Source organism: Erpetoichthys calabaricus, chromosome 5 (genome assembly GCF_900747795.2).
Source record: "Erpetoichthys calabaricus chromosome 5, fErpCal1.3, whole genome shotgun sequence".
Classification (NCBI taxonomy): domain Eukaryota; kingdom Metazoa; phylum Chordata; class Cladistia; order Polypteriformes; family Polypteridae; genus Erpetoichthys; species Erpetoichthys calabaricus.
In genome coordinates, this window is record NC_041398.2 from 1,954,722 (window position 1) to 1,980,978 (window position 26,257).

Here is a 26,257-nt window from a genome sequence, read left to right on the forward strand (position 1 = left end):
TGGTCTGAAAGACCCGTATCAATGACCTGCTTTATATCAACTTTTAGTCCTTTAGTAATTACTAAGTCTAACGTATGACCTGCTTTATGTGTAGGCTGATTAACAAGCTGTCTCAAATCAAAAGAGTCCAGGAGGTTCATAAATTCTTTTACTTTTTGGTCACATTGATTATCTACATGAAAATTAAAGTCGCCGACTATTAAGAGTGCGTCATAGTTCGTAATTAAGATTGACATCAAGTCAGAGAATTCCTCAAAGAAAGACGCGTTGAATTTAGGAGGTCTATACACGGATAATACTAGAACGTGAGAATCTCCCTGAATAACAATGGCGAGATACTCAAAAGACTTGAACTTACCAAAACTGATATTTTTACATTTTAACCTGCTAGAGTAAATGTTTGCTAGCCCTCCACCTCTCTTTCCTTGGCGATCAGCACGAGTAAAACTGTAATCCGGAGGCGCAGATTCAATTAAAACAGCTGCGCCATCTGAGTTAAGCCACGTTTCACTTAGTGCAATAAAATCTATTTTTTTTTTCACTAATAATGTCGTTGATAAAAAACGTCTTGTTAGTTAAAGCTCTAATATTTAATAGTGCCATATTCAATGTTGCGGAGGAGCAGAGATGAATACTATGTGCGTTATTGATATAGGGAACAGGAATTAAGTGAAAATGTAGTGAAAAGGTAGTTCCATTCAGTTATGTCAAATGCTTTTTCTGCATCCAACGATAATATCTCTGGGGTGTTTGACTTTGCTGGTGAAATATATTACATTATACATGCGTCGAAGATTGGAAGCTAAGTGTCGACCTTTAATAAATCCAGTTTGATCTTGTTATATTACCGAAGGCAGCACTTTCTCCATCCTTCTAGCTAGGACTTTGGAGAGTATCTTAATATCATTATTCAGAAGTGAAATTGGTCTGTATGATGCACATTGTAATACATCCTTATTTTGTTTAGGAAAGACGGTGATTAATGCTTAGAGAAAGGTTTGAGGTAGAATTTGATTGTCTGTAGCTTCTGTAAATGTTGCTAATAAGAGGGGAGCTAGCTGAGTGGAGAATTTCTTATAAAATTCTATAGGGTAGCCATAAAGTATCTATCTATCTATCTATCTATGTATGCTTTGCTGCTTTCCCACTTTAAAGTTACTTTATAGCATCTACAAATTCTGATAGCGTCAGAGGTATATCCAGTTCCTCTGCACTAAAAGTATCTATTTGTTGGTATCTGTAATGTATCCAGAAATGCATTAGATTATGTGTTGTCTTCTTTAAACTCAGTAGAATATAAGGATTTATAGTAGTCTCTAAATGTGTGCATTATATTTTTATGGTCAATGATTTTATCCCCCGTTCATGTTGGTGATTGCTGGGATTGCATTGCAAACTTCTTGCTTGTGAATTTGTTGAGCCTTAAGAGCTTATTAGCTTTCTCTCCATTTTCATGGTAATGATGTCTTGATTTTAAAATGAGTGGTTCAGTTTCTTTAGTTGTTAAGAGGTTGAGTTCTGAATGCAGATCCTGCCTTTTCCTATTAAGAGCCTCACTTGGACACCTGGCATGTTCTTCATCAATTGTAGGTAATTTCGCTGGTTAGCTTTGATACCTTCTTGGTTTCTAATTTATTTCTGTGGGAAAGATATGAAAATAATCTGTCCTCTTAAGAAGGCCTTTAGTGTTTCCCAGAGTATTCCTGCAGAACCTCTGAGAATGTATTTGTCTTTAGGAAGAAACTGATTTGTTTGGATATAAATTCTGTACAGTTCTCGTCTGCTAATAAATGTGGGTTAAGATGCCATCTGCGAGATGAATGTGTGGGGCATAATGATTTTAACTCCAAGATCAGAGGGGCATGGTCGGAGATAACAATAGCGTTGTACTTGCAAAATTTAATCGTAAGCAAGAAATTATTATCTATAAAGAAATAATCAATTCTTGGAGTAGCAATGATGCACTGGTGAGTAGAAGGAACATGTTCTTGAGTTTCGGTTTAGAAACCTCCAGGGGTCTGATAGGTTGTGGTCAGTTAAAAACTGTGTAATTGCCTTTGCAGTGTTAGATGTCATCCCCCCTGTGACAGGGAGACCTATCTAAGAGTGGGTTTAAGTCCCCAGCCATTATAATTTTTATGAGTGTTCACATTGGGAATGGATGCAAATTCATTTTGCATGAATTCCTATCATAGACTTTGGGTGCATAAACATTTATCAAAATCACTTTTCAGTTACATAAATTGCCCATGACAATCACATATCTCCCTTCAGGATCAGATACATCAGTCTCATTTGTAGCATTAGATGTAGTATGTATAAGAATTCCCACCCCTCTAGTTTTCTTTGTAAAGCTAGAATGGAACATTTTGGCCAGTCCAGTCTTTTTGCAGCCGGAACTGATCCTTGCTTAGTAAGCGGGTCTCCTGTAAAAATACTATTTTAGCATTTAGGCCTGTTAGGTGAGAGAATACTTTCTTTCTCTTCGTGATTCAGGCCTTTAACATTCCAGCTCACAAAGTTAACTGTCCCATCATGGAGACATCTGGATTTTTGATGTCACTTTGTAGTCTTAACTGGAAGTGAGACAGCTTTAACCTTAATTTCCCATTTTCCCACGGGTTATTGCAATGCAGCCTATTGTTACATTGGAAGTTATAATTATAAGGATTAAAAGCATAGATTTAGCCTGCTCTTTTTCTCTCCCCAAACCCCCCCCCCCCACCTCACCATTTTGCCTCCCCACGTGAGGCTGGACCCCACTTCACAAAATCCCAGTCCTCTGTCATACCAAGAGACAGAGCACGTCCAAAACAAACCAAGCCCCCCAGCAGCGACGTTTGAGGATTAAAAAGTAGAGATCTCTATTGCTGATAAAGTCTAAATACTATAAGCATAAAAAGTAATCTTCAACAATCTTGAAATATTAAGAAATTTTAAGACAGTAACAGCTGTGTTCGATGTTCTTCCAGACGGACTTGAAGTGGAGAAGGACAAGCAAACGGTGATTGCATTCACTACACTTTTGGCATGCAGACTTATTTTGTTAAATTGGAAGAATCCTAACTCTCCTCTGATAAGTCAGTGGGAAACCGATGTTTTATATTATTTGAAATTGGATAAAATCAAATTCTCAGTTAGAGGATCTGTACAGAATTTTTTCACAACCTGGCAGGATCTAATCAATAATATTTCAGAATAAGAAGAAATAATTATTTCCGCATTTCGTTTCCTTCTCCATTTTATTTATTTATTTTTTACCCCCTTTTTTTTTTGTTTATTTTTGCCCTATTAAAAAGCCGTAAGCAATTCTCCTTTGGCCATGCTCTCCTTCTCAAGGGAGGGGTTTGATTTGTTTTCAATTCTTTTTTGTATAAATTGATCTATTTGTATGGAATGATTACAATAAAATTAATAAATAAAATTTAAAAAAAAAAGGTTCCTTTCTGTTTCTTTCGGACCCCCTTTCTTATTACTCATGTTTATATACTGTAGTAGAAACTCCTCTGGTTGGCTAAATACAGGATACCTCGGGATAATGAGAAGTAGGAGAGAAAATAAAGCCACTGCTAATGGGGCTCTGCTTCAGATGTCCATCTCCCGTAGCGGACGAGACCAACCTCCTCTGCCTCATCTTTCTAATGGTAATCTCGTACACTTTGACGTTAACAGTGACAAGAGCTACCTGTACGAGCCATGATGACATTCAGAGGGTCTCAGGGTCTTCTTTCGCATCTTGTGTACTGCTCTCTGCCTGAACTTGCTGGGGCAGCATGGCCTGGACAAGTTGGCAGTGGTGTGAAATCTTCACTTGGAGATGATCTTGGGCCCTTCCATCTCTCACAGTCACATCGGATCAATTTGGAGTCGCCACTCCACTTCACCTGCATGTTTTTGGGGATGAGGGGAAGAACCAGAATAACCAGAAACACCATTCAGAGCCCCTATGTAGAAGAACTGTGGGCAGGATTTGACCCCAGGACACCTGAACAATAAAGCAGCTGTGCTAAACACTGTGCCCCCCTAACGCAAGCGGATATATTTGTATGTTTATTTGTAGGCCAGATTAGGTTCTAGAGGATGTAAGTATCATCACATTTATTACAATTAAGAAAGAGAAAACCCAAATTCAGAAACATTATTGGGTCGGAAGGCTCTGATCTGAGTCTTTAGAGCTGATATTGATCACCTATTCCATTACATTAGGATCTGTTGATATCAATAATAATAATACTACTGTTTCTTTTTTATCTTCATAATAATAAATGTATTTTTAGCCATACATAAACTTCACATTCCATAATAAAGTGCTACTGCATACAGCATACACAAAGAACATTTACCCATAATGCACACATAATGGAACAAAAACAAGCTGAACAAAACAAAATCCATCCATCCATCCATCCTCTTCCGCTTATCCGAGGTCGGGTTGCGGGGGCAGCAGCTTGAGCAGAGATGCCCAGACTTCCCTCTCTTCGGCCACTTCTTCTAGCTCTTCCAGGAGAATCCCAAGGCGTTCCCAGGCCAGCCAGGAGACATAGTCCCTCCAGCATGTCCTGGGTCTTCCCCGGGGCCTCCTCCCGGTTGGACGTGCCCAGAACACCTCACCAGGGAGGCGTCCAGGAGGCTTCCTGATCAGATGCCCAAGCCACCTCATCTGACTCCTCTCGATGTGGAGGAGCAGCGGCTCTACTCTGATCCCCTCCCGGATGACTGAGCTTCTCACCCTATCTTTAACGGTGAAACAAAAGGCATATCTTAATTATACTCCACATTTCTAATCAATAAAATGTTCCATTAGATATTTGTAGCTGTTGACTCCGAGAAGAAGAAAACGAGACAGTCTTGGTGAACACGTCAGGTTCTCATTTAAGAATATAAACATCTCTGTACGATGTGTGCTGCCGTACTGAACAGACTATCGCTGTCCCCATTCGTATAAGGAGGGCACAGGTAGGACGACGACTTTTATTGGTCCTCTAGAAAGCCAGTGGCCCAGCATCTCTTGTGGTATGAGGTTCACAGAGATAAAGATTCACCTCTGATTCTGCTGACTCAAATATCATTTTTATCTTTTAACAATTTCTTCATGCATTCTGCAGTTCTGTTGGCGGGGAGTTTCTTTGGATCTCTTGGCTGTCGTCTGTCACTCTGAGTGCGTCTGTGTGGTCGAGACACCGGCACTGAGCAGTTTATGTGTTTGAGATTTGCAGTCATATGTGAAATACGTGTCTTTGTCCCATTGTTTAATTTGGGTAAAAAATCATTATGATAATAATATCTGTTACAGAATTTGTAACTGTTTAGTAATTATTCACACTCAATGCTTATTATGTATAATTTAGTATTATTTTATTTAGGTCTAAATACTAGGCTCATACCACTCTACCCAACGAGCCAATAAGAGGGCTGATTACAATTACAAAGTAATCGACGTCCACTTGATAACGATTTATATTTATTTACCAGCTCAGTTAAACGCCGTATCCCTTTCCTCCCATCTACCTACACATTCACTGAAAGGCTAATCAAATGGATTTTAGTCAAAATAGCTAATGCCTGGTTAATTAATTATACAAATAAATCAGTCAACAAACACTCGCTGGCAGATGGAATCGTGGATCTAAATGATCTAGAAGGTGACATCTTCCAGAACTGAAAGCTGCTGGTTGTCCAGGCTTACGAATTCCACTGTTTTTGCTGTCACAGTAAGTCTTTGGTGTTCTTGCTGTCAGTATTATAAGGTTGAGTTTTCTAAGTGCTGCCATTATTGGAGGCCGAGTGAGAGTAGGCAACTGAGCTAGACTAAGCTTGATGGTCATCTCAGCCTTTGAACATCTCGTTCTTCACACCAGTCCCTTCTGTGTTGACTTCTCAGATGCTGAATAAGGTTTGTATTGTTGAAAGTGTTAGCAGAGAATCCTCCATGATTGACTTCTTTTTGCACAAATATTACAAACCGCAAATTTGTTATCTGTTGTTGGAAGGCAATAAAACTCTTAGCCTGGCGAGGACGTGTTTCTGTATTTTGGTAATGTTGGAACTTTGTCTTGTATGCTTTTTATCATTCAACATCAGATGTTAAGATCAGCTAATTTGCTGATCATCGGTCAAGTCATTTGGAGTGAAAATTGGCTGATTTTTATTTGTGATCGATTGATCAGATCAGGCCTGTCTTTTACATATGCGAGGAAGGTGGAGAAATTGAACAGAGCAGCAGAACATGTAAAGATCACATATGGAGTGGCCAGACCATAAATGGCACCTCGGTGTGAGGAAGGAACTCCAACCAGTGTGCCACCACTTTACTTGAACTGTCATTTATTTTTAAAGGAGGGTAGTAGTTAGGAATTTGGCCATCAAACCCTGAGTTGCAGGTTCAAATTCAGCTATTGACACCATGTGACCTCGAGCAAGTACAATACAATACAATACAATACAGTTTATTTTTGTATAGCCTAAAATCACACAGGAAGTGCCGCAATGGGCTTTAACAGGCCCTGCCTCTTGACAGCCCCCCAGCCTTGACTCTCTAAGAAGACAAGGAAAAACTCCCAAAAAAAACCTAGTAGGGAAAAATGGAAGAAACCTTGGGAAAGGCAATTCAAAGAGAGACCCCTTTCCAGGTAGATTGGGCGTGCAGTGGGTGTCAAAAGAAGGGGGTCAATACAATACAATACAATACAGTATACAGAACAGAACAATTTCTCAACATAGTAAGAAATAAAAAATATAAATTTTAGAAGTACGGAGCAGAATTTAACAGTAGATGATATATCCCATAATAAGATTTGGATTTGTATAGAGTCCTGGAGACCTCATCCTTCAAGCTGCCTCCCCCATTTGGCCATTCCACAGCTGAAACAGTGTTGGGCCAGCCAATCCGATGAAAGGACCCCTCTCTCCCATGATTCCTGCGATCCTCCATCTGGGATGACTTTTCCTTAGGCAGGCAAAACAACTTGGCAGGTGGGCCATGGCACCAAGTGCCACATTTGAGTACCGAGAAGAAAAACAGAATAAGTGAGGGTTAGTATACAATTATAACTGTCATGTTACTTATGTTTAAGTGCTAATGACTAACAACAGAGATGCAGTCTGTACAGCTAATCAGCAGCTCTAGTCAGGGTGTGCTAAACTGAAGTAGTGAGTCTTCAGCCGGGATTTAAAAGCTGAGACCGAAGGGGCATCTCTTATAGTAGCAGGCAGACCATTCCACAGTTTAGGGGCCCTGTAACTAAAAGCTCGACCTCCCACTGTTATTTTATTAATCCTTGGAATCATAAGCAGACCGGCATCTTGAGATCTTAATGTGCGCTCTGGTTTGTAAGTCATGATAAGTTCAGACAAGTAAGCCGGACCTCGACCATTTAATGCTTTATATGTTAAAAGAAGGATTTTGAAATCTGCCCTAAACTTAACCGGGAGCCAGTGTAAGGATTTAAGAACTGGAGTTATGTGTTCGTATTTTCTTGTTCTTGTAATAATTCTCGCAGCCGCATTTTGGATTAACTGGAGGCTGTATAAAGAACAGTTTGAACATCCAGTGAACACCGCATTGCAGTAGTCAATTCTACTAGAGATAAATGCATGAAGTAGTTTCTCAGAATCCTGTTTATTTAAAAAGCGCCTTAATTTCCTAACATTTTTAAGATGGAAGAAACATGTTTTGGACAACTTTGTAATATGCGCTTTAAATGACATGCTAGAGTCAAAGATAACTCCTAGATTGCGGGCTGATTCAGTAAAATTGACTGGGATTCCCACTGAGTTAAATGATGACAAAATATTGTTGTGATCAGCATCATTCTCTCCAACAATTAACATCTCTGTTTTATCTGTATTTAAAGACAAGTACTTCTCATTCATCCACTCCTTTAATTCACTAACACAACTAATTAAAGACAACATTGGAGAAACTTCATTTGATTTAAATGAAAGGTATAACTGGGTGTCATCTGCATACGAGTGAAAATTAACATTATGTTTCCTAATGATAGATCCCAGTGGAAGCATGTACAGTGAAAACAGTAAAGGTCCCAGTACTGAGCCCTGCGGGACACCATATTGAACTTCTGTGTATAATGATGGAGTCCTGTCAGCACATTTCTGTACATATTGGAATCGATTTGATAAGTAAGAACTAAATCAAGCGAGCACGGTGCCTGTAAGCCCAACATCATTTTCTAGCCTGTGCAGTAAAATAGAATGGTCGATGGTGTCAAATGCTGCACTTAAGTCCAACAACATAATTACAGTGGAGTTTCCTTCATCAGAGGATATCAGAATGTCATTTACAACCCGTGTTAGTGCCGTTTCTGTACTATGACCAGTGCGAAAACCAGACTGGAATTTCTCAAATAAATTGTAATGCGTAAGGTGTGTCTGAAGCTGACTGGCGAGTACTTTTTCTAGTATTTTAGAGAGAAACGGTAATTTTGAAATAGGCTTATAATTATTTAGTATATGTGGGTCTAGGTCTGACTTTTTAAGTAATGGTTTAATGACTGACACTTTTAGTGCATCAGGTACTGTGCCATGGAATAATGAACTACTGATAATGTTTAGGATAGGCGCTGCAAGAACATCCATTGCACTTTTTACTAGTTTTGTTGGCACTGGATCAGGGAACAAGTAGTGGGCTTCATTTTAGAAATTAAATTTAAGACTTCCTGCTCAGGTCCAGGATTAAAATGAATAAAGTGCTGAATGCAATGTGAGACAGGGTCTGCTAAGCTAGTATTTGGTTTGTACTGTGATGCAGAGATCTGGGATCTTATATTTTTAATTTTCTCATTGAAGAAATTAATAAAGTCTGTACTGCTAATGTCTGTTGGTATTTTGCACTGTTGATCTGAATTTCCATTTGTTAATTTAGCCACTGTTCTAAACAGTGCCCGAGGATTTTTATTATTGCTATCTATTAATGTAGAATAATATTCTGACCGAGCTTTAAAGAGGGCTTTTTTATATTTATTAACACTCTCTGTCCATGCAATTTGAAAGACCTGTAGCTTTGTTGTTCTCCATCTGCGCTCCAGTTTTCGACACTCTAATTTAAGAGCTCGAGTGTTTTCATTAAACCAGGGAGAGTTTCTATGTGCTTTGATCACTTTTGTTTTAAGGGGAGCCATTGTGTCCAGAGCATCTCTCAAGGTCACATTATAATGTGATGTTAGCTCATCTAAATTGTTTTCCGTGTTTACATTTGATGTTAACTGATCTAAATGGTTTTCCACAATTACATTCGACTTACTCAAAGTATCTATAAATTTTGAAGCAGAATTACAATCTAGATGTCGCACTGTCTTTGTTTTAATCTGGGAGTGTGTTGGCAAGGACAGGACTAAATCAAATGTAATTAAATAGTGATCAGAAATAACTTAATTTAGTGGAGTAATAATTAAATTTTGAATTTCAACTTTGTAAGTTATAATTAAATCTAATGTGTGGTTATGATTATGAGTTGGACCTTTGACATTCTGACAAAATCCTACTGAATTTAACAAATAAGTAAAACATTTGCTAAAAGTGTCAGTTTCCACATCAATGTGTACATTAAAATCCCCCATCAGTACTACGTGATCATAATTTATAGCCAAGTCAGATAAAAGGTTGCTAAATTCAGACATGAACAATGAATACGGCCCTGGTGGTCTGTAGACTAGCACTATAATTGTGTTGGAATCTGTTTTAATATTTAAAATGAATGCTTCAAAGGATGTAAAGTTGCCTAAATTTTTAGAAGTGATTTGCATTTTGTTACAATGAATTATTCCAAGGCCTCCTCCTCGACCAGAATCTCTAGACTTATGAAGGAACGAGTATCCATCTGGTGACGCCTCAGCTAGGGGGACAGTGTTACATTTACTAAGTCAGGCCTTCGGTGAGAAGACACAGATCAGATTTTGTACTTAATATAATATCATTTACCAAAACAGCTTTAGTACCAAGAGAGCGAATGTTCAATAAGCAGCATTTAAAACTGCAGGCTTCTTTCTGAATTGGTGATATATTTTTTTGTTTTAATTTGAAGTAAATTTCTATTACAGATGCCCCTGGTGGAGGGTCTGGTTTTATCCCTTGGTCTAATTATACATCTTATTTTTTGGTTATCAATTAATTTAAGGTTTGTATCAAGACTAAATTTACTGGATGCCCAAGACAAGGATTATGGGTAACAGCTTCAGGAAAGTAACAGGTGGGATAAACAACAGCCTGTGATTTAAGATCACATGACTGCAGCCTGGATGGAGCTCTAATCAGTCAACCAGGCAGTTTTGCTGCCATATTTTGGGATAATACATAAGATCCCCTCCAGTTAGGATGAAGACCATCTCTTCTGAAAAATCCAGGCCTTTCCCAAAAATCATCCCAATTGTTCACAAACGCTATGCTCTTGTTTGCACACCAGGTTTCTAGCCAGCAGTGAAGGGAATGCAATCTGCTATAAATCACATCCCCTCTATATAATCGTGGTAAGGGGCCAGATACAACTAAATTCCGACATTTTCTTTTAGCTTTGATGCAAAGAGAGATGAAGTTCCTCTTTAATACCTCAGATTGCTGTGAATAAATATCATTAGTGCCGACATGCAGCAATAAGGTAGATACTTCATCGTCGGCGACACGGTCCAATGCGGCCTCTATGCCAGAAATCTTGGCCCCTGCGAGGCACTTAACATGAACTGCTGGTTTAACAGAGTTTGGAATTCTAACATTCCGCATTATGGAATCGCCAATTATGAGCACTTTCTTATTCTCAGTTTCCACAGGCGCGCTGTGGAGTGCTGAGAATCTGTTCTGGGTCCGAATTGGTGACCTGGGTGCCGGGGGACTACATTTTCGATTCTTAGACCCCCGTCTTACTGTTACCCACTCGCCATGTGGCTGAATTGGTGCTGCTGACTTTGGCCGTGCACTGACTACAGTGGGGCCAGGAGAGACTGAAGCCGAATCAGAAGTAGCCGAATTGTCTAAACAAACCGAGTCGATCCAATTTTCGGTTTGCCTAATCGCTATCCATATTACTAACCGAGAATGCTAAACCGGATGATGGACGCAGGGACATCCGGCCATGGGCCGTAGCTGCAAAAAGACGTACTGCGCAGGCGCATAAAGAGTCCGCGAGAGTCGGTTGAGGAGCCGAGAAAGGCGGACAAAAGAGGGCGACAAAGGCGGATGAGGGGAAAAGGAAAAGGCACATAAAAAAGTAGTCAAACGCGGGCAAAGCACGAAACACATTGCACACGAAACTAAATACAACAAAAAAAAAGAACAGACGAGCGCACAACAGCAAGGCACGACCACACACCCCCCCACCCCACCCTACAGGCACGGGACGGGACGGGACGGGACGGGACACACACCAAGAGGGGGATTCAACAAGACACAGGAACACAAAAAGAAAGAAGACGCTCATGCAACAACAATCCTCACAACCACACACACAACCATAAGAAGTGACACCCAAAGCCACATATTCTAAAGTGAACGTCAACACCTTCACACTAGGCAGCATAGGTGTCAGCATAGGTGGATCTCCTTACAATAAAGCACTATTAACAGTTCAACTGCAGAAAAGGAAACATATTAACAGTGAGTGCGATCCTCCTTATTACTTATCCATATTTTGCATGCTGAGAAAGAAACAAGTCATGAATACACAATCACGGGTACAAAATGATTCGGAAAGGATAACAGGAACAAACACACGAACACGAAAGAAACAACAAAATAGATGGCGGAGCATAAAACGCGCTTCTGAAACTCCTACAGAAAAAATGTCGCGGATCAAAAAAACGCAAAGCACAAGTAACACCGTTACAGAGACGTGCCCAAATGGACAGACACGATGAACGTTAGGGTCATACAGCGCACGTCTCAAAGTGCTGCATCGAAACAAGCACGATTTCAAAACGAAAGAGCTCGCGTCTGAGACATACAAAAAAGGGAGCGAAGAGAAAAAATAAATGAACGCTGACGTGTACAAAGCGCAAATGAACTGCCAGAAAAAAAGAAAGCAAGACTCCAAAAGGAGAAAGCTCAAATGACCGACATACAAAAACGGACAAGGCTCGATACAAACAATGCAAGACGTAGACTGAAATGGACTCTGCGCGAAGCGGAGGCGAATAAATTAAAAGAAAAAAATAGCGCGTTCCAAATACTGGACATGCAACAATGCGGCACTCAAACGCCAAAAGCAAAACATGCACGTAGCGGACATCAACGCCAGACACATATTAAACGCTTAAGCCAAATGGCTGAAAACGCCTTCAATAATGAATCCACTATTGAGGAAAATTCATTGGGATTAATGAATGTCTTTTGCAATCATTGTCATTCACTTAACTTCCCAGAAGAAACAACTGGCAATACAAATAATGAATTTACACGTTGTTGTCAAAAGGGGCAGATTACACTGACTCCTTTACATTCTTATCCTGTATATCTACAGAGGCTTCTAACTAACGATGTGCCTGAAAGTAAAAACTTTATGAACTGCATTAGATCCTACAATAGTTCATTTGCTTTTGCATCTACCGGAGTAAATATCAGGCCACCAAAAGGCAATAGCCCATACTGCTTTCGCATATGTGGACAAATATTGCATCGCATTGGAACAGTGCACCCTGAAACAAATCAACAACGCAAATATGCACAAATCTACATCCTAGATCCAGATGAGCCAATCTATCAACGAATGAACCTTCCTGAAAACAAACAATGCACAGAGCTTATAATGAGAAACGTCTCTCATGTCATAAACAATCACCCATTGGCTAAGTCTATAAAAATGCTACATGAAGTTGAAAAGGAGGCAAATACAAAAGCAAATGCAAAAGGTATAGCGGCAACTACAATTGCTTTGGTCTTGATAAAGGACAAAGAACAAGATCCAAGACTAACCCGGCCGGATTACCACAACACGACCTTGCCCTTAAAAACGGAACAATAATCATGCTATTAAGAAACCTTAACACTAAACAGGGTTTATGCAATGGCACACGGTTAGTCGTCAACACCATGACACGCAATGTTATTCAAGCAACAGTTCTTAGAGGATCACATGCTAACAATACTGTTCTCATTCCTAGAATTGACCTTACGAGTTCTGACCTAGAATTACCTTTTACATTGAAACGGCGACAGTTCCCCATTAAACCTGCATTTGCAATGACCATCAACAAATCACAAGGACAAACCATGGACAAGGTTGGCATCTACCTCTCTGAACCCGTTTTTGGACATGGACAACTTTATGTTGCCTTCTCACGTGTTCGACGTTCATCTGACGTTAAAGTTAAAATTATAAATGATCCATGCCAAGGAAGACTCATTCAAGGACAAGACACCATCTTTACTACCAATGTTGTATACAAAGAAATATTCCAATAAAACATTACTCTATGCCAAACACTCTATTTTTTATTTCTATACGCATCATCCAAACCTGCACACTGTACTATATCTAAATCATACATCTCACTCTTTGTCATGCCCCAACTCCAGGGGTTGGCGAGCGAAGCGAGCAGGGGGTGAAGCCCCCTAGTCAGATTCCTAACGCGGTCCTCCAATTCGCGTATTTTCCCGACCAACTCTAAATTAACTAACACTTTTGGCAGGTGAAGCTGTCTACAATGTCGGCCGGAAAACCTGAACTGTACATGCTGCAGGACACACAACATATAAACGTGCCCTCAACGGGCAGATAGCAGATAGAACTTACGTTTAGTATTCATGTCATCTTCTCCGTTTTCTGTAGTTTACTTAAGTGCTTTCTGCTTCAGAGACCGTCGACTTCAAGTTTCTCACTGCCGGTTATTTCTTCTGGTCAGCTGCCGGCTTTACTTCCGATGAACTTGCTCGGGTGTTTGCGAAGGGTTACGTGCCTGTGGGAGACGCCGCTGCTCGGTGCTTCTGCTCGGTGCTTCCCGCTCGCTGCTACGCTCGTGCTTCCGCCTGTGTGAGAGAGAGAGAGAGAGAGAGAGACCTGCCTCATGACCTTCCTGTGCTCCAGTTTGAAGAATGAGAGAAATCTAACGAATTGTGTCTCAAATGTTGTGAGTCACTTTTGATAAAGCTGTCAGGAAAAAAAATAATAGTTACAATGTTTGTGTTATTTCAGATTTACAGAAGACTGGAAGCTTCTCTCCACCTTCATTTGGTCAGCACTCTCTTCAATACAAAGAGAAAGGTATGAAGAAATCAGCAAGAGGATCAGAGGACCTGACAGCAGCCTTTTTGCAGTGCAGTTCTCTCCCCGCTACTGGAGTAACACAGACAGAAGCCATCAAAAACTGATCGACAGCAAGTGAAGAAAGAAATCCAAATTCATACCAGAAAAAACTGTTGTTTGGAATGTGGCAAACAATTCACACAGCAAAGTGATGTTAATAGGCATATGAAGGTTCACACTGGAGAAAAAACATATTGTTGTCATGAATGTGATAAGTCGTTCTCAAGGAAAAGCGATCTTCAGAGGCACAGCAGAATCCACACAGGAGAAAAACCTCATTGTTGTCCAGAATGTGGTAAGTCATTCCATAGGAGAAGCAGTCTTCAGAGGCACATAAGAATCCACAGAGGAAAAAAACCTCATTGCTGTCCAGAATGTGGCAAGTCGTTCGCTTATATTAGTGATCTTCAGAACCACAGAAGAAGCCACACAGGAGAAAAGCCTCACTGTGAAGTAGCGGCCCTGAAGCACCACAAGCTGGTTGATCTTGATAGAAATCTGAAGGAGGAACTCTGTGTGAAACATCAGAAAAGTCTGGAGATGTTTTGTAAAACTGATGAGATGTGTATCTGCCTGATGTGTGGAATGACTGAACATGATGGTCATGAAAAGGTCGATCTGAAGACGGAAAGAGAAGAAAAACAGGTGAGTAGAGTTTAGTGTTTGATGAAAGCTAAATAAAAAGGAGTTAAGTGATGTAGTTTGTCAGAGAAATCTATTCCTTCATGTTGAGGAGTCTCAATTTGCTTGTATAGGACAGCAGGGAGCTGGAGTCTATCCTGGTGAGACTGGGTGGAAAACATGAAACAGTCCAGGATGAGATACACAGTGTGATCCATGGACAGTCGAGGTTCTTTGTGTTCTGATCACTTGTGTCTGGAGTACCTCAGGCCTCTCTAAGAGACATGTTACACTCACATGTCAGTTAATATTGATGTCTGGGATTAGATTTAAAATTCTTACAATACGCATAAAGTTTGAATTGGCTTTATAGTATAGATGGCATTTTTCAGTTTGCAGTATTTTTTTGTATTGTCCTGCTCCACTGACAGACTGAGAAGATCATTCCTCCCCCAACCTATGCGACTTCAATTCCACCAGAGGGGGTAAACGTTGAACATTATTCAAGTTATTGTCTGTTTTTTACCTGCATTTTTTATTACTGTTTAATTTTAAAAAATTTTTTTGCTGCTGGAGCATGTGAATTTCCCCCTGGGATTAATAAAGTGTGTGTCTGTCTGTCTGTCTGTCTGTCTGTCTGTCTGTCTGTCTGTCTGTCTGTCTGTCTATCTATCTATCGAGACAAGCTGACAAACTTTACAAATTACAACATGTACAAACATGAAAGTAAAGATTAGTTTAAACAGACATTAATCAAAGCAACTTCAATTGAGTAACATAAAAGGATCAAACAGGACACCTCCATTAATATCCTCATCGAGACAAGGCCAGCTAACAAAAGAGAAGAGGAAATCAGAAACAAGAACTGTCAACACATCTGGAGGAAATAAACCTCTGTAGGTTCAGCTGCCATTTTGAACAAACAGAAGTCAGACACGTCTGAAGACCTCAGCCTACTGGCCACCCACCTCCTGGTGGTCCTTCTACCGTACACGTCTGTGCTGGGCAGGCTGATCAGTCCTTTTACTCTTCAATTCCGAGGCTCCCAATACCTCAGGTGTCTCATTCATGGGCTACTAAATAGCTTGGCAGTGGAGAAGTGGAACAGCAGAATACTGAAATGAACAGAAACAGAATAGAGAAGGTTTACGAAGAGTTCATGATGATTGTATAGCCTAACACTGTTATACAAATGACTAACAGAGATGTAATAAGCACAGCTGACAGTCAGCCCTACCAGCTACGCCTGAGAGTGATGGGGCATCTCTTAGATGAGCAGACCGATCAGATCACAGCTTTGAGACCCCACAGTGTAAATTTCGACCTCCCTCTGTTGTTTTATTAATCCTTGGACTCTTTAGAAGACTGAAATCATGAGATCTTAATGTGCTGTCTGGTGTGAATGTGCAGATTAGTTCAGATACGTACAGCAAGTGGGGCCTCAGCCATTTAAAGCTGGATATGCCTGTTTGACACTCTTATCTGTATTTGGTGGTCTGTAGCCTACTCCTAATGTCAGGCCTGTACCCTTGATGCTCTCTGCTCAAATCTCTGTACCCTCATGGATTTGAAGCAGTTGGTTGTTAATGAAATTCTACACCACCAACACACACTGACATTTCTAAATCTTGTGTGTCCATTTCTGTTCTTGGCCTCCCTTGGCCTTAGTCAGATTTCATTTTCTTCCATTCATTTGTTTTCTTTTTGATGACCTCGCGTATTCAGATCTCCTATTATAATGTACTGCCAATTTGATTTTGATTTATGCCCTGTAGACAAGACATTTTAAAGTTACCTTTTACACTTTTATTATTATCACGGCCTACTACATGGATTGTTAAGACTTTGTAAACTGACGCTCCTGTTATTTTCATTCACTTTCACTCTCATTCGAGGTTTTCACTCTTTTGTAACTTACTATTATGATTCTAATCTTTTAATTTATTAGTCTTATGTTTCTGCTTTGCAGTTCTCTAGTTTGATTCTATATTTGTTTTTTGTATTAGTATATTTCTTATTTGACTTTCCTATTAATATCCACCCCAGCTTATCCCTTAGTCTTATTAATATCCCTGCCTGTTCTCATTATGAGTTTGTAAACCTCGACTTCTTAAGCTCCTTTGTTAAAAGTCCACGACGGACCTCCTTGTTTGACTTCCCAAAACATCAGTGGATCCCCATGCCAGGGGTGTAGCAGCAATCCGATGGTTAAAATCCCCCTGATGCCCCTTAGCCCTGTGCCCCTCCATCTTAAACCCAATGTGAGCCTCATGTTAAACTCTCTGATCTCTCCAGTCCTTCCAGGAGTGTCTTGTGTCACAGACAGCACTTCTGATAAGACCACCGGGTGTCTTCTACTTCTAATCTTAGCTCCTCCATTTTCACTCTTTTCTTACACAATTGCCAGCCTGCTCTTACTTTTGTCACTTACTGTGGCGTTGAGAATGACAACTGGATCTGTGCCTATCTGTAAAATAGCCAAGCCACATGCCCTCCATGCCATAAAGCAGCCTACTGTGTGCGACTCGTTTGCTGTTCTTCATGTTTGAACTCTGAGTTAGATAACTTTCACTTGTGTTGTTTTTTTATTTCTCTGATCTTCAGTTATAATGTTTTGTTTTAGTATTTCTGTTAGTGACTCCTTTGATTTATTGTCTGATTTCTCTAAACTCATTAAACTCCTCTTCAGATTTCACTTTACACTGAACTCCTCAGACTCACTCGTGTCTTCTCGGCCTCCGTTATCTCACTTGACTCCATAAAATGGCCAAACGCTTGACAAAGTTCTCACAAGTCTCAACTCCACAATGGCCTTATTGGTCCTACAATTGCAGTCCTTAGACATCCGAGGTCTCCTGGGTTTGCAGGTTTCTTCAGTTTTTATGTGTGAAGCTCTGATATCCTGGTTGTCGATGTGATCTCCTCTCAATCTGAAGGACTGACTCGTACACCAGTGAGCCTTCAGACTGTCTCCTTTATTTGTAGCTCTCTTCAAGCCCAAACTCCATCTTGAATTGAACTGTTAAATTAAACCTTTATTTGAATGTTTTTGTGAAATTCATATTTGTTTCATTAAATCTCTGTGTGTCACCTACTGTGTCAGTATGAAGACAAGTGTGACAGAAACAGTAAGTTGTGTCATGGGATGTGAAACAAATGTGTTGTACAAATTTAATCACTCAAAATGACACCACAAGCTCAGAAAGTGGAAGAGAATTCTGATAAGACCCCCATGTGTCCTCTTTTGTGTCCAAACAGAAACAGATGGGGGGCGACACAGAGTGAAATTAGGAGGAGACTTGAAGAGAAAGAGAAGAAACTGAAGGAGACGAGGAGGAGAGTGGAGGAGATGAAGGTGAGTGGAATTAAGACGACACTTCATATCAAAGAGAGGAAAAAAAAACTAAAAGGTTTATGAGAGTTTGTGGTGGTGATGTGTGAGGACAGGGAGATGGAGAAGGAGAGAAGATAGTTTATTTTGTCCTTCATGGTGTTTCACTGCTGACAGCATTTCATGTTTTAGTCATTAGGAATTCAGACCACAAGACTCTCATGTCCTCCGGTTTCTCATTCCTCCACTTAAAGGTGATTTCACTCCCCTAACAATAACTCATAATGAAGGTTGGCACTGATGTTCTGAGTTGGATCAGTCAACACAACATTCCTTAATGGACTTTCTCTGTTCATTCTGATATGTCGCAGCTTTATTGGACTCCATAAGTGAAGGTGTTAGGCTACTGGACTGAGTGCTGATAACGCGCACCTCCACCTGTTTACATGCTGATCTGCTGAAACGGGCCGATTGCTGCCACTCACCTTCCTAAACTAATATAAGGACAGGCCAATATCAGCCCATGAAGAATCCTGCTGTACATTCATCTATTGATATCATCAGCATATCTAAACAGTCAAATGAATATGTACAGTATGTGTCAAAAAACAGTTATAAGGCAATTTCAGAAAAGAAGGAAAAAATAATTAAGAAAGAAAGACACAAAGATGACAATGACATTCAACACACAATAATCCCCCATACTTGTGAATAAACATATACAGAGTGAAATACACACCTCAGCCCTTCTGAAGTTCACACAATACTCCAGAGTTCAAGTTGTCTGATTATAATGTGGAAATGAATTGGTAGAAGATGGCCAATGAAAGAATCTGAAAATTTAAATGTAAAATGTTTTCCCAGTCACTCCTGAGCCGTTATAATAAAAGGGACTGCAGTGAGCTCACCGAGTCTGCTAGTTGGGATTAAATTCAAGATTCACGTCCCTGGAGATGATTGCTGACCTTCACCTATTTAGACAGGTCTTCAAAGCCGCAGTTCCTTTTTACAGATGCTGCTCCGTTTAGCGAGCCTTTCAGTTGTTGTTCTCTTTATCCTTTCATAAAATTATGTGATTTATGCAAATTCCTATTACAACCAGTTGTCCAACCTTCAGGTGTTCTGCCGCTCTCAATTACTCGTCTATTCCTCAAACAGGAAATATGGCCTATCTTCATACCCACACAAGCAGACCAGACAGACAAGCTGTAAACACACATTTTCAATGCAGTGGAGCTACAATTTATCCATTCATATTTAATGACAAAGGACAGTAAGGTGGTGCGGTGGTCTTTTCTGTTGCCTTCCAGATCACCATCCATGGTCCATGAGGTGTTTACCACTACTGGTATCTCCAGCTCCTCTCCCACATCATCACATGTCAGTTTGGTTAATTGGCAGTGACTGTAATTTGCCCCATTAGGATTTCCACTGTGGATTTCCTTGTGATCTGGACATACATTTTACTGGCACACTGTCCAGAGTTGCTTCCTATTTCATGCCCAGTTCTTCTAGGATCCATTTATAAGAATGTTCTTTCTCATCAGCAGAACAAGAACTCTTCACACACATTTCTATGCCTGGACAGACTAAACTTTTCCTATCTGATTTATTATAAAGCTCAGCGCCATCTGGTGTAGTAAAATAGTAAACACAGCAGAATCAGACAACTGGGGTGCATCCTTCTGTTCAAAGAAATTGGGTGGGGTATAACTTGTCGCTCAATATGTGCAGTCCAGTAAAGAAACAGAAGTGACAGTCAAGGATGAACAAGTGACTGAACGTGAGCCCTCCTGGCAGACTGACCTCCATACTGGTTTATGCTTTTACTAGACAAAGAGCCCGTTTCGACAACGTAAGATGAAACGGGCACGAGTGGAATAGTAATAAGTATAAGCACCACAAACCTGATATAGGTGTATTGAATGAATGCGTAATTGAGTCAGAATGCGTAATTAGGCCTCGAGCTGTAGTCGAAATTGCCTTTCAGGCCTCTAGAGCTTTAATCAAAGTCGCCTTTCTCTTTGAATTTTTGTGGCTGTAAATCCGCTGCCTGACACGATGTTGGGGTTGAATGTCGATCGAAGTCGCCTTTCTCTTTGAATTTTTGTGGCCGTAAATCCGCCCGCCTGCCGCGGTGTCGGTCTCGTAAGGTTTTTCGGGCAGCTGTGCAGAAGGCGACTGCGCATTCAGCTTCGGACAGACGTGAGTGAGTGAGTGAGTAGGCTGGCAAATTATGTATTAAGATGCATTTCTTGTTTTATTGTAGAATTCTGGCACATTAGTGAAACATGAAATCCCCCATCTAAACCCACACGAGCTTCTCACTGGCAAGTCCTCACCTAGATCTGTGTTGGTCAATCTTTTCCTGAGAATTGCTTTCATTAATTTATTTGTGACACATATTAAGCTTACATTAATGCTCCTCTAGTTGAAATATAACACATCCCCCCTTCTTCCCACATAGATATTTCAGATGTGTATTAAGTCATCTAATCTTCCTTATCTCATTTGGACTGGTGTGCAGAGGTGGGTAGAGTAGCCAAAAACTGTACTCAAGTAAGAGTAGCGTTACTTCAAAATAATATTACTCAAGTAGAAGTAAAAAGTAGTCCACCAAAAACTTACTCAAGTAAGAGTAAAAAAGTACTTGGTGAAAAGACTACTCAAGTACTGAGTAACTGTTTGAACAAAATAAATGATTTATTTTTTAGAAATGTTGTAATAAGACAGAAATATAAATGTGCAAATTCTGCTATTTCCAAATAATAAAATAAAAAAATGAGTAAAAATAAATCACATCTTTACAAAATAAAGATGCAAAAATAACACAAAGTTCCAAATCTCAGTTTTTCACAACAAAGCTTTTGAAGCCGATACCTGCAGTAGGTAACATGTATGTTAGAACAGTACAAACTACTTACAGTGACGAGAGATCCTGTACACTGACAGTATAATACTGCGTATTCACTTTGTGGTGTAGCAGGTCCTCGGCTTCAAAAAAAAAAAAATCCATAAAGCCGTGTCACTCTCCATGGGCGCAATTGCACGACCGCGGGGAGTTAATGAGGTAGTTGGAGTGAATCGACCTGCATATGCATGTCCGATCATTCTCAATTGATTAACTGGCTTCCTGCGGCATGTGATTAAGGCCCCCGGAGACAGGAGTGTATATATACGGTCAGCACAAAAAAAGAAGGGGGAATCAAAGAAAAGGAGAAAGACATGAAAGGCAGGCTTGGGAGCGACGACGTTCTTGCAGTGAAGCTGTGACTGTTTAGCAGTGAACAGGAGCCCCACGTGACTAAAAAGTCTCTCACAGGCTGCAAGACGCAGGAAGTTTGTGTGTGGTCATGTGACTGCATGGCTACGTCTGATTGGTGAAACAGTTATGCAGTAGACCCACTGGCAACTTCTGTCTTGCAAAAATATAGTTTAATGTATAAATGGAAAAAAGTAACAAGTCGAATGTTGTCCAATGTAGCGGAATAAGAGTAGTGTTTGTTCTTCACAAATATACTGAAGTAAAAAGTATGGTGCATTAAAACTACTCTTAGAAGTACAATTTTTTTTTTTTTTTTAAAGTTACTGAAGTAAATGTAACGCAGTAAATGTAACTCGTTACTACTCACCTCTGCTGGTGTGGCACAGGTAGAAGTCCTGAGATGACCACTTTGTCAGTTCTACTCCTCAGCTTTACACTCAACTCTTACATTTGTCCCGCAGAACTGGCTGTCTATCCCACCTATTTTGATTATTTCTGTGACCCCTGTACAAGCTTAATAGTGACACCTGGATCCTCCACTGCTCTGGCAGCCATCCATAGAAGTTTTCTACCTGTGTACTCAGAAGACAACACAGCATGTGAGACTCTCTGTTTCAGGAGCAAAACTTCATCCATTTTCCAACCCGCTGAATCCGAACACAGGGGTCACGGGGGTCTGCTGGAGCCAATCCCAGCCAACACAGGGCACAAGGCAGGAACCAATCTCAGGCAGGGTGCCAACCCACCGCAGGACACACACAAACACACCCACACACCAAGCACACACTAGGGCCAATTTAGAATCGCCAATCCACCTAACCTGCATGTCTTTGGACTGTGGGAGGAAACCGGAGCGCCCGGAGGAAACCCACCCAGACACGGGGAGAACATGCAACCTCCACGCAGGGAGGCCCCGGGAAGCGAACCCAGGTCCCCAGGTCTCCCAACTGCGAGGCAGCAGCGCTACCCACTGCGCCACCGTGCTGCCGCAAAAACTTCATCTCAATTCTCAAAATGAATGAATCCCTGACTATGATCCTGGACAGTGTGCACCTCATACACTACACTTGCATTCGACTGTGTCCTACTTGCACACTAACCCTCATTCTATTGACACTAGGGTGACCCATAAAAGTATGAGTCAAGTTGACAATCACAGTGAGTAGTAATAATGAAAAGTAAAATAAAGAAATAAAAATACAACAACCTGGTCGGTAAAGACTCGGGACTCTAAGAAATACAATTGATAACAGATGGTGAAGGTTAACAAGCAAAGAGTTGATAAAGTTAAATGAAATCAAAAACCCCTTGAGCAATATCTAAAACTCTCATGTTTAATATCTCTGTCTGACAGGTTTGACAAGGTGACACCTCACACTCTAAACCAGAACACAACTATTACATACTGGTCTCTGGTCCAAATATATATATACTAGGGACCTCTCTGCTGCTCGCGTTGTGAATGGGGGGGCTTAATGCACGCTGAGGAGATGCGGTCAGATCACCCGTTGGCTTGCTGCTGCTGATCTGCGTGTTCTGCTTGTCATGCTGTGCATCGATCATTTAAAAGCTTGTACAGCAGCTTTTGTCTCATGCCTTATCTCGCGGGACATCAAAGTGTCTTTCCGAGAAGATCACATCTCGATCCAAGATTTTTTTTATTATAATAGATAGGTATATATATATATTTTTTTACAATAATAGTCATCTAGACAAGTACAGGGAATTCAGCACAACACACCTCGCCAGTCCTATTCACATAGCTCTTCTAAACACACATCAAGTTCACTTTTGAATGTCCCTGAAGTCCTGTTGTCTGCCACGCTATTTGGTCACTTACTCCAAGTGTCTGTGGTTCTCTGTGTGAAAAAAATCTTCCTAATGTTTGGGTAAAATTTACCCTTCTAGTTTCCAACTGTGTCCTGTGTTCTTGATTAACTCATTTTAAAGTCACTCAATCCACTGGACTAATTCCCTTCATAATTTTAAACACTTTAATCAGGTCACCTCTTCATCTTCTTTTACTTAAACTGTAAAGGCTCAGCTCTTTTAATCTTTCCTCATAACTCAATCCCTGTAGCCCTGAATCAGCCTAGTTGCTCTTCTCTGGACCTTGTCTTGTGCTGCTATGTCCTTTTTGTAGCCTGGAGACCAAAACTGCACACAGGACTCCAGATGAGGCCTCATCAGTGTGTTATAAAGCTTGGGCAGTCCCTCCTGTGACTTGTACTGCACACATCAAGGCGCTATATAACCTGACATTCTGTTAGCCTTCTTAATGTCTTATTGTCACAGGACAATAGTGCTGTCCCCCAGTAGCTTGTGCCAATGGCTCTCATAGATCATACAGAGCCGCTTATTAAGAAGATGCTGCTACCCAGAGTACCAAGGGAATACTAGGTAGGGAATACTCCTGCCACCCATCTCCTAATTCAAAATCTCCTCTACAACATCAAAATACTAACAAAAGTGTCATGTGACTGTTTTTTTTTTTTGTTTTTTTTTTTAAAATTAGGTGACTCAATTCAATATTTTTTCTCCTGTTCATCAGCTTTCTGTGGAAAGAGTAATCGGGGAACATGATAAGAGCTTCACTGCTCTAATACGGTGCATTGAGGAAGCTCACAAGAAATTGACTGAGAGGATCAGAGAACAAGAAAAGAGAGAAATGGAGAAGGATGAAGGAGTCATGGAGCAACTGGAGAAGGAGATTGAGGAGCTGAAGAGGAGAGAAGCTGAGGTGAAGGAGCTTTCAGAGACCAAGGACCATCTCCACTTCCTGCAGGTGAGAGTGACACTTCACAGGGAGTCTGATCAGACTGGGGTGTGTGGGACCTGAGGAGTTTTTACAAATGATGAGAACAGGCCATTCAGTCCAATTTCATATTTGCCTAATATTCCAAAATTTAGGCAAAAAGTTAAAATCTCAGCCTTCATCTACATGACAGGGAGGGTCATACTGCAGTTGTCTGTTTGAGTAAGTACATTTGTATGAAATGTGTTTTACATTATCTATCTATCTATCTATCTATCTATCTATCTATCTATCTATCTATCTATCTCTCTCTCTCTCTCTCTCTCTCGCTCTCTCTCTCTCTCTCTCTCTCTCTCTCTCTCTTCCTCTCTCTCTCTCTCTCTATCTCCAATGCCTTCTTTTGTCTGCTAAGTCAGTTCTTCACCTGCCTGTCCGTTGCCCCCCTCAGTCCACTTATCAACAGTCTGATGACTCGTTGTTTGGTCCACAAATAACGACTGAATAAATGAAAGTAATCTCTCTATTTAAACTCAAAATGAATGTCCACCACACTGATGTTTAGTTAAGAGGAGGTCCTTCTTATTAATGTTACTTTTAATTTCTCCTTGTTCCCTCTTCTCTCCTGATGCAGAATTTTTCATCTCACTGTGTCCTTCCTGCTGATGGAGACTCACTGAGCTTCACGGTCACTGCTGACTTTTCTTCTGAGGACCTGAGAAAGGAGTTGTCAGGTCTAAAAAGGAGTCTGGTGAAGATCAGTCAGTGGGACATCATGACATGGACTCCACCAGGTACTGTGACTCTTCTTGTTTTGTTAAACTCCATTAGGAGGACCAGAATGACAATCACAGGGACAGTGAGATGGATGATGGATTGTGGGAAAGAGGGGTCCTTTCATCGGATTGGCTGACCCAGCACTGTTTCAGCGTGTGGAATGGCCAAATGGGGGAGGCAGCTTAATGGATGAGGTCTCCAGGGCTCTAAACATATCTAAATCATATTATGGGATGTCATCTACTGTTAAATTCTGCTACATACCTGTAAAAATTTTTATTTTTATACTGTATTGAGGATTTATTCTGTGTATTGTATTGTATTCTATTGACCTCCTTCTCTTTGACACCCACTGCCACACCCAACCTACCTGGAAAGGGGTCTCTCTTTTAAACTGCCTTTCGCAAGGTTTCTTCCATTTTTACCCTACAAAGGTTTTTTTGTTTTTTTTTTTGGGGGGGGGGGGGCTGGTGGTTTCCTTGCCTTCTTAGAGAGTCAAGGCTGGGGGGCTGTCAAGAGGCAGGGTCTGTTAAAGCCCATTGTGGCACTTCTTGTGTGATTTTGGGCTATACAAAAATAAATTGTATTGTATTGATGAAGAAGGCCTGCTCTTTTACATTTATCTCTAAGCCTTTACTGTTAAGATTTTTTTCTAATGTCCCTTACTGTGACTAGCTGAGTGATATCACACTCTCATATTAAACAGAGTTCTTGAATGTCTAAGGTAAATATTAGATTTCTTATTAGCACCGTGAAGCACTTTTTTTAAACAGTGTTAATTTTACAATGGTACATCTGTCTGTTTTGATCGTGTTGTAGATTTATGATCCTCTGTGCACCGGACATGTTAGTCCTTACTTTCCTCTTTCTTTGTGTTTCTTGTCTTCTGTTCTTTGGACATTGCTGCCCTCTGGTGGATACAGCATGACATTATGTTCTGGCACAGACGTCAGACGTTTATTGCTTATATAGAGATACTGTAACTGTTTACTCTCTTAAAAGCTACTTCTTCATTTCACATTAGGATTCTTTGCATTTGCTCTGCATAACGACCAACATAAAATAAGGAACAGAAAGTTGTGTTAAACTGGCAGGGCCAGCTCAGCGTACAAATGAAGTGTTGTGAACTTGAAAGCAGTGACGTCATAAATGAAATTGAATTGGGATGAACTTCAGTGCTTTGTAATATCATTAAATCTGAATGAGCTTCTGCTGACTTCTCTGCCCTTTACATTTTATCAGATGGTCTCCTCTTTAAAAGTTCAT

The 26,257-nt window shown here is 40.5% G+C and overlaps 4 protein-coding genes across 11 annotated transcripts in view; 1 reads left to right on the forward strand and 3 right to left on the reverse strand.

The window, feature by feature from the left end:
• The window catches only part of LOC114652431 (gastrula zinc finger protein XlCGF57.1-like), a 596,652-nt gene that overhangs the window by 259,146 nt on the left and 311,249 nt on the right, over positions 1 to 26,257 (reverse strand). The gene's annotated exons all lie outside the window — the stretch shown is intronic.
• Positions 1 to 26,257, reverse strand: part of LOC114652542 (tripartite motif-containing protein 16-like) — a 225,766-nt gene that overhangs the window by 143,367 nt on the left and 56,142 nt on the right. The gene's annotated exons all lie outside the window — the stretch shown is intronic.
• The window catches only part of LOC114652436 (tripartite motif-containing protein 16-like), a 274,064-nt gene that overhangs the window by 89,845 nt on the left and 157,962 nt on the right, over positions 1 to 26,257 (forward strand). Inside the window, exons 1-3 of one of the 5 annotated variants that reach the window (XM_051927973.1) lie at positions 17,804 to 18,221; positions 24,014 to 24,247; positions 24,849 to 25,008. The exons of 1 other annotated variant lie outside the window; for it this stretch is intronic. In XM_051927973.1, coding sequence (XP_051783933.1) covers positions 18,051 to 18,221; positions 24,014 to 24,247; positions 24,849 to 25,008 — 565 coding nt within the window. In that variant the 5' untranslated portion in view covers positions 17,804 to 18,050. Of the gene's footprint in view, positions 1 to 17,803; positions 18,222 to 24,013; positions 24,248 to 24,848; positions 25,009 to 26,257 lie in introns of those variants that run through there. 3 more of the 5 variants (XM_051927974.1, XM_051927972.1, XM_051927971.1) reach the window with 3 other exon arrangements.
• LOC114652506 (zinc finger protein 568-like) overlaps positions 1 to 26,257 on the reverse strand; it is a 186,687-nt gene that overhangs the window by 62,343 nt on the left and 98,087 nt on the right. The gene's annotated exons all lie outside the window — the stretch shown is intronic.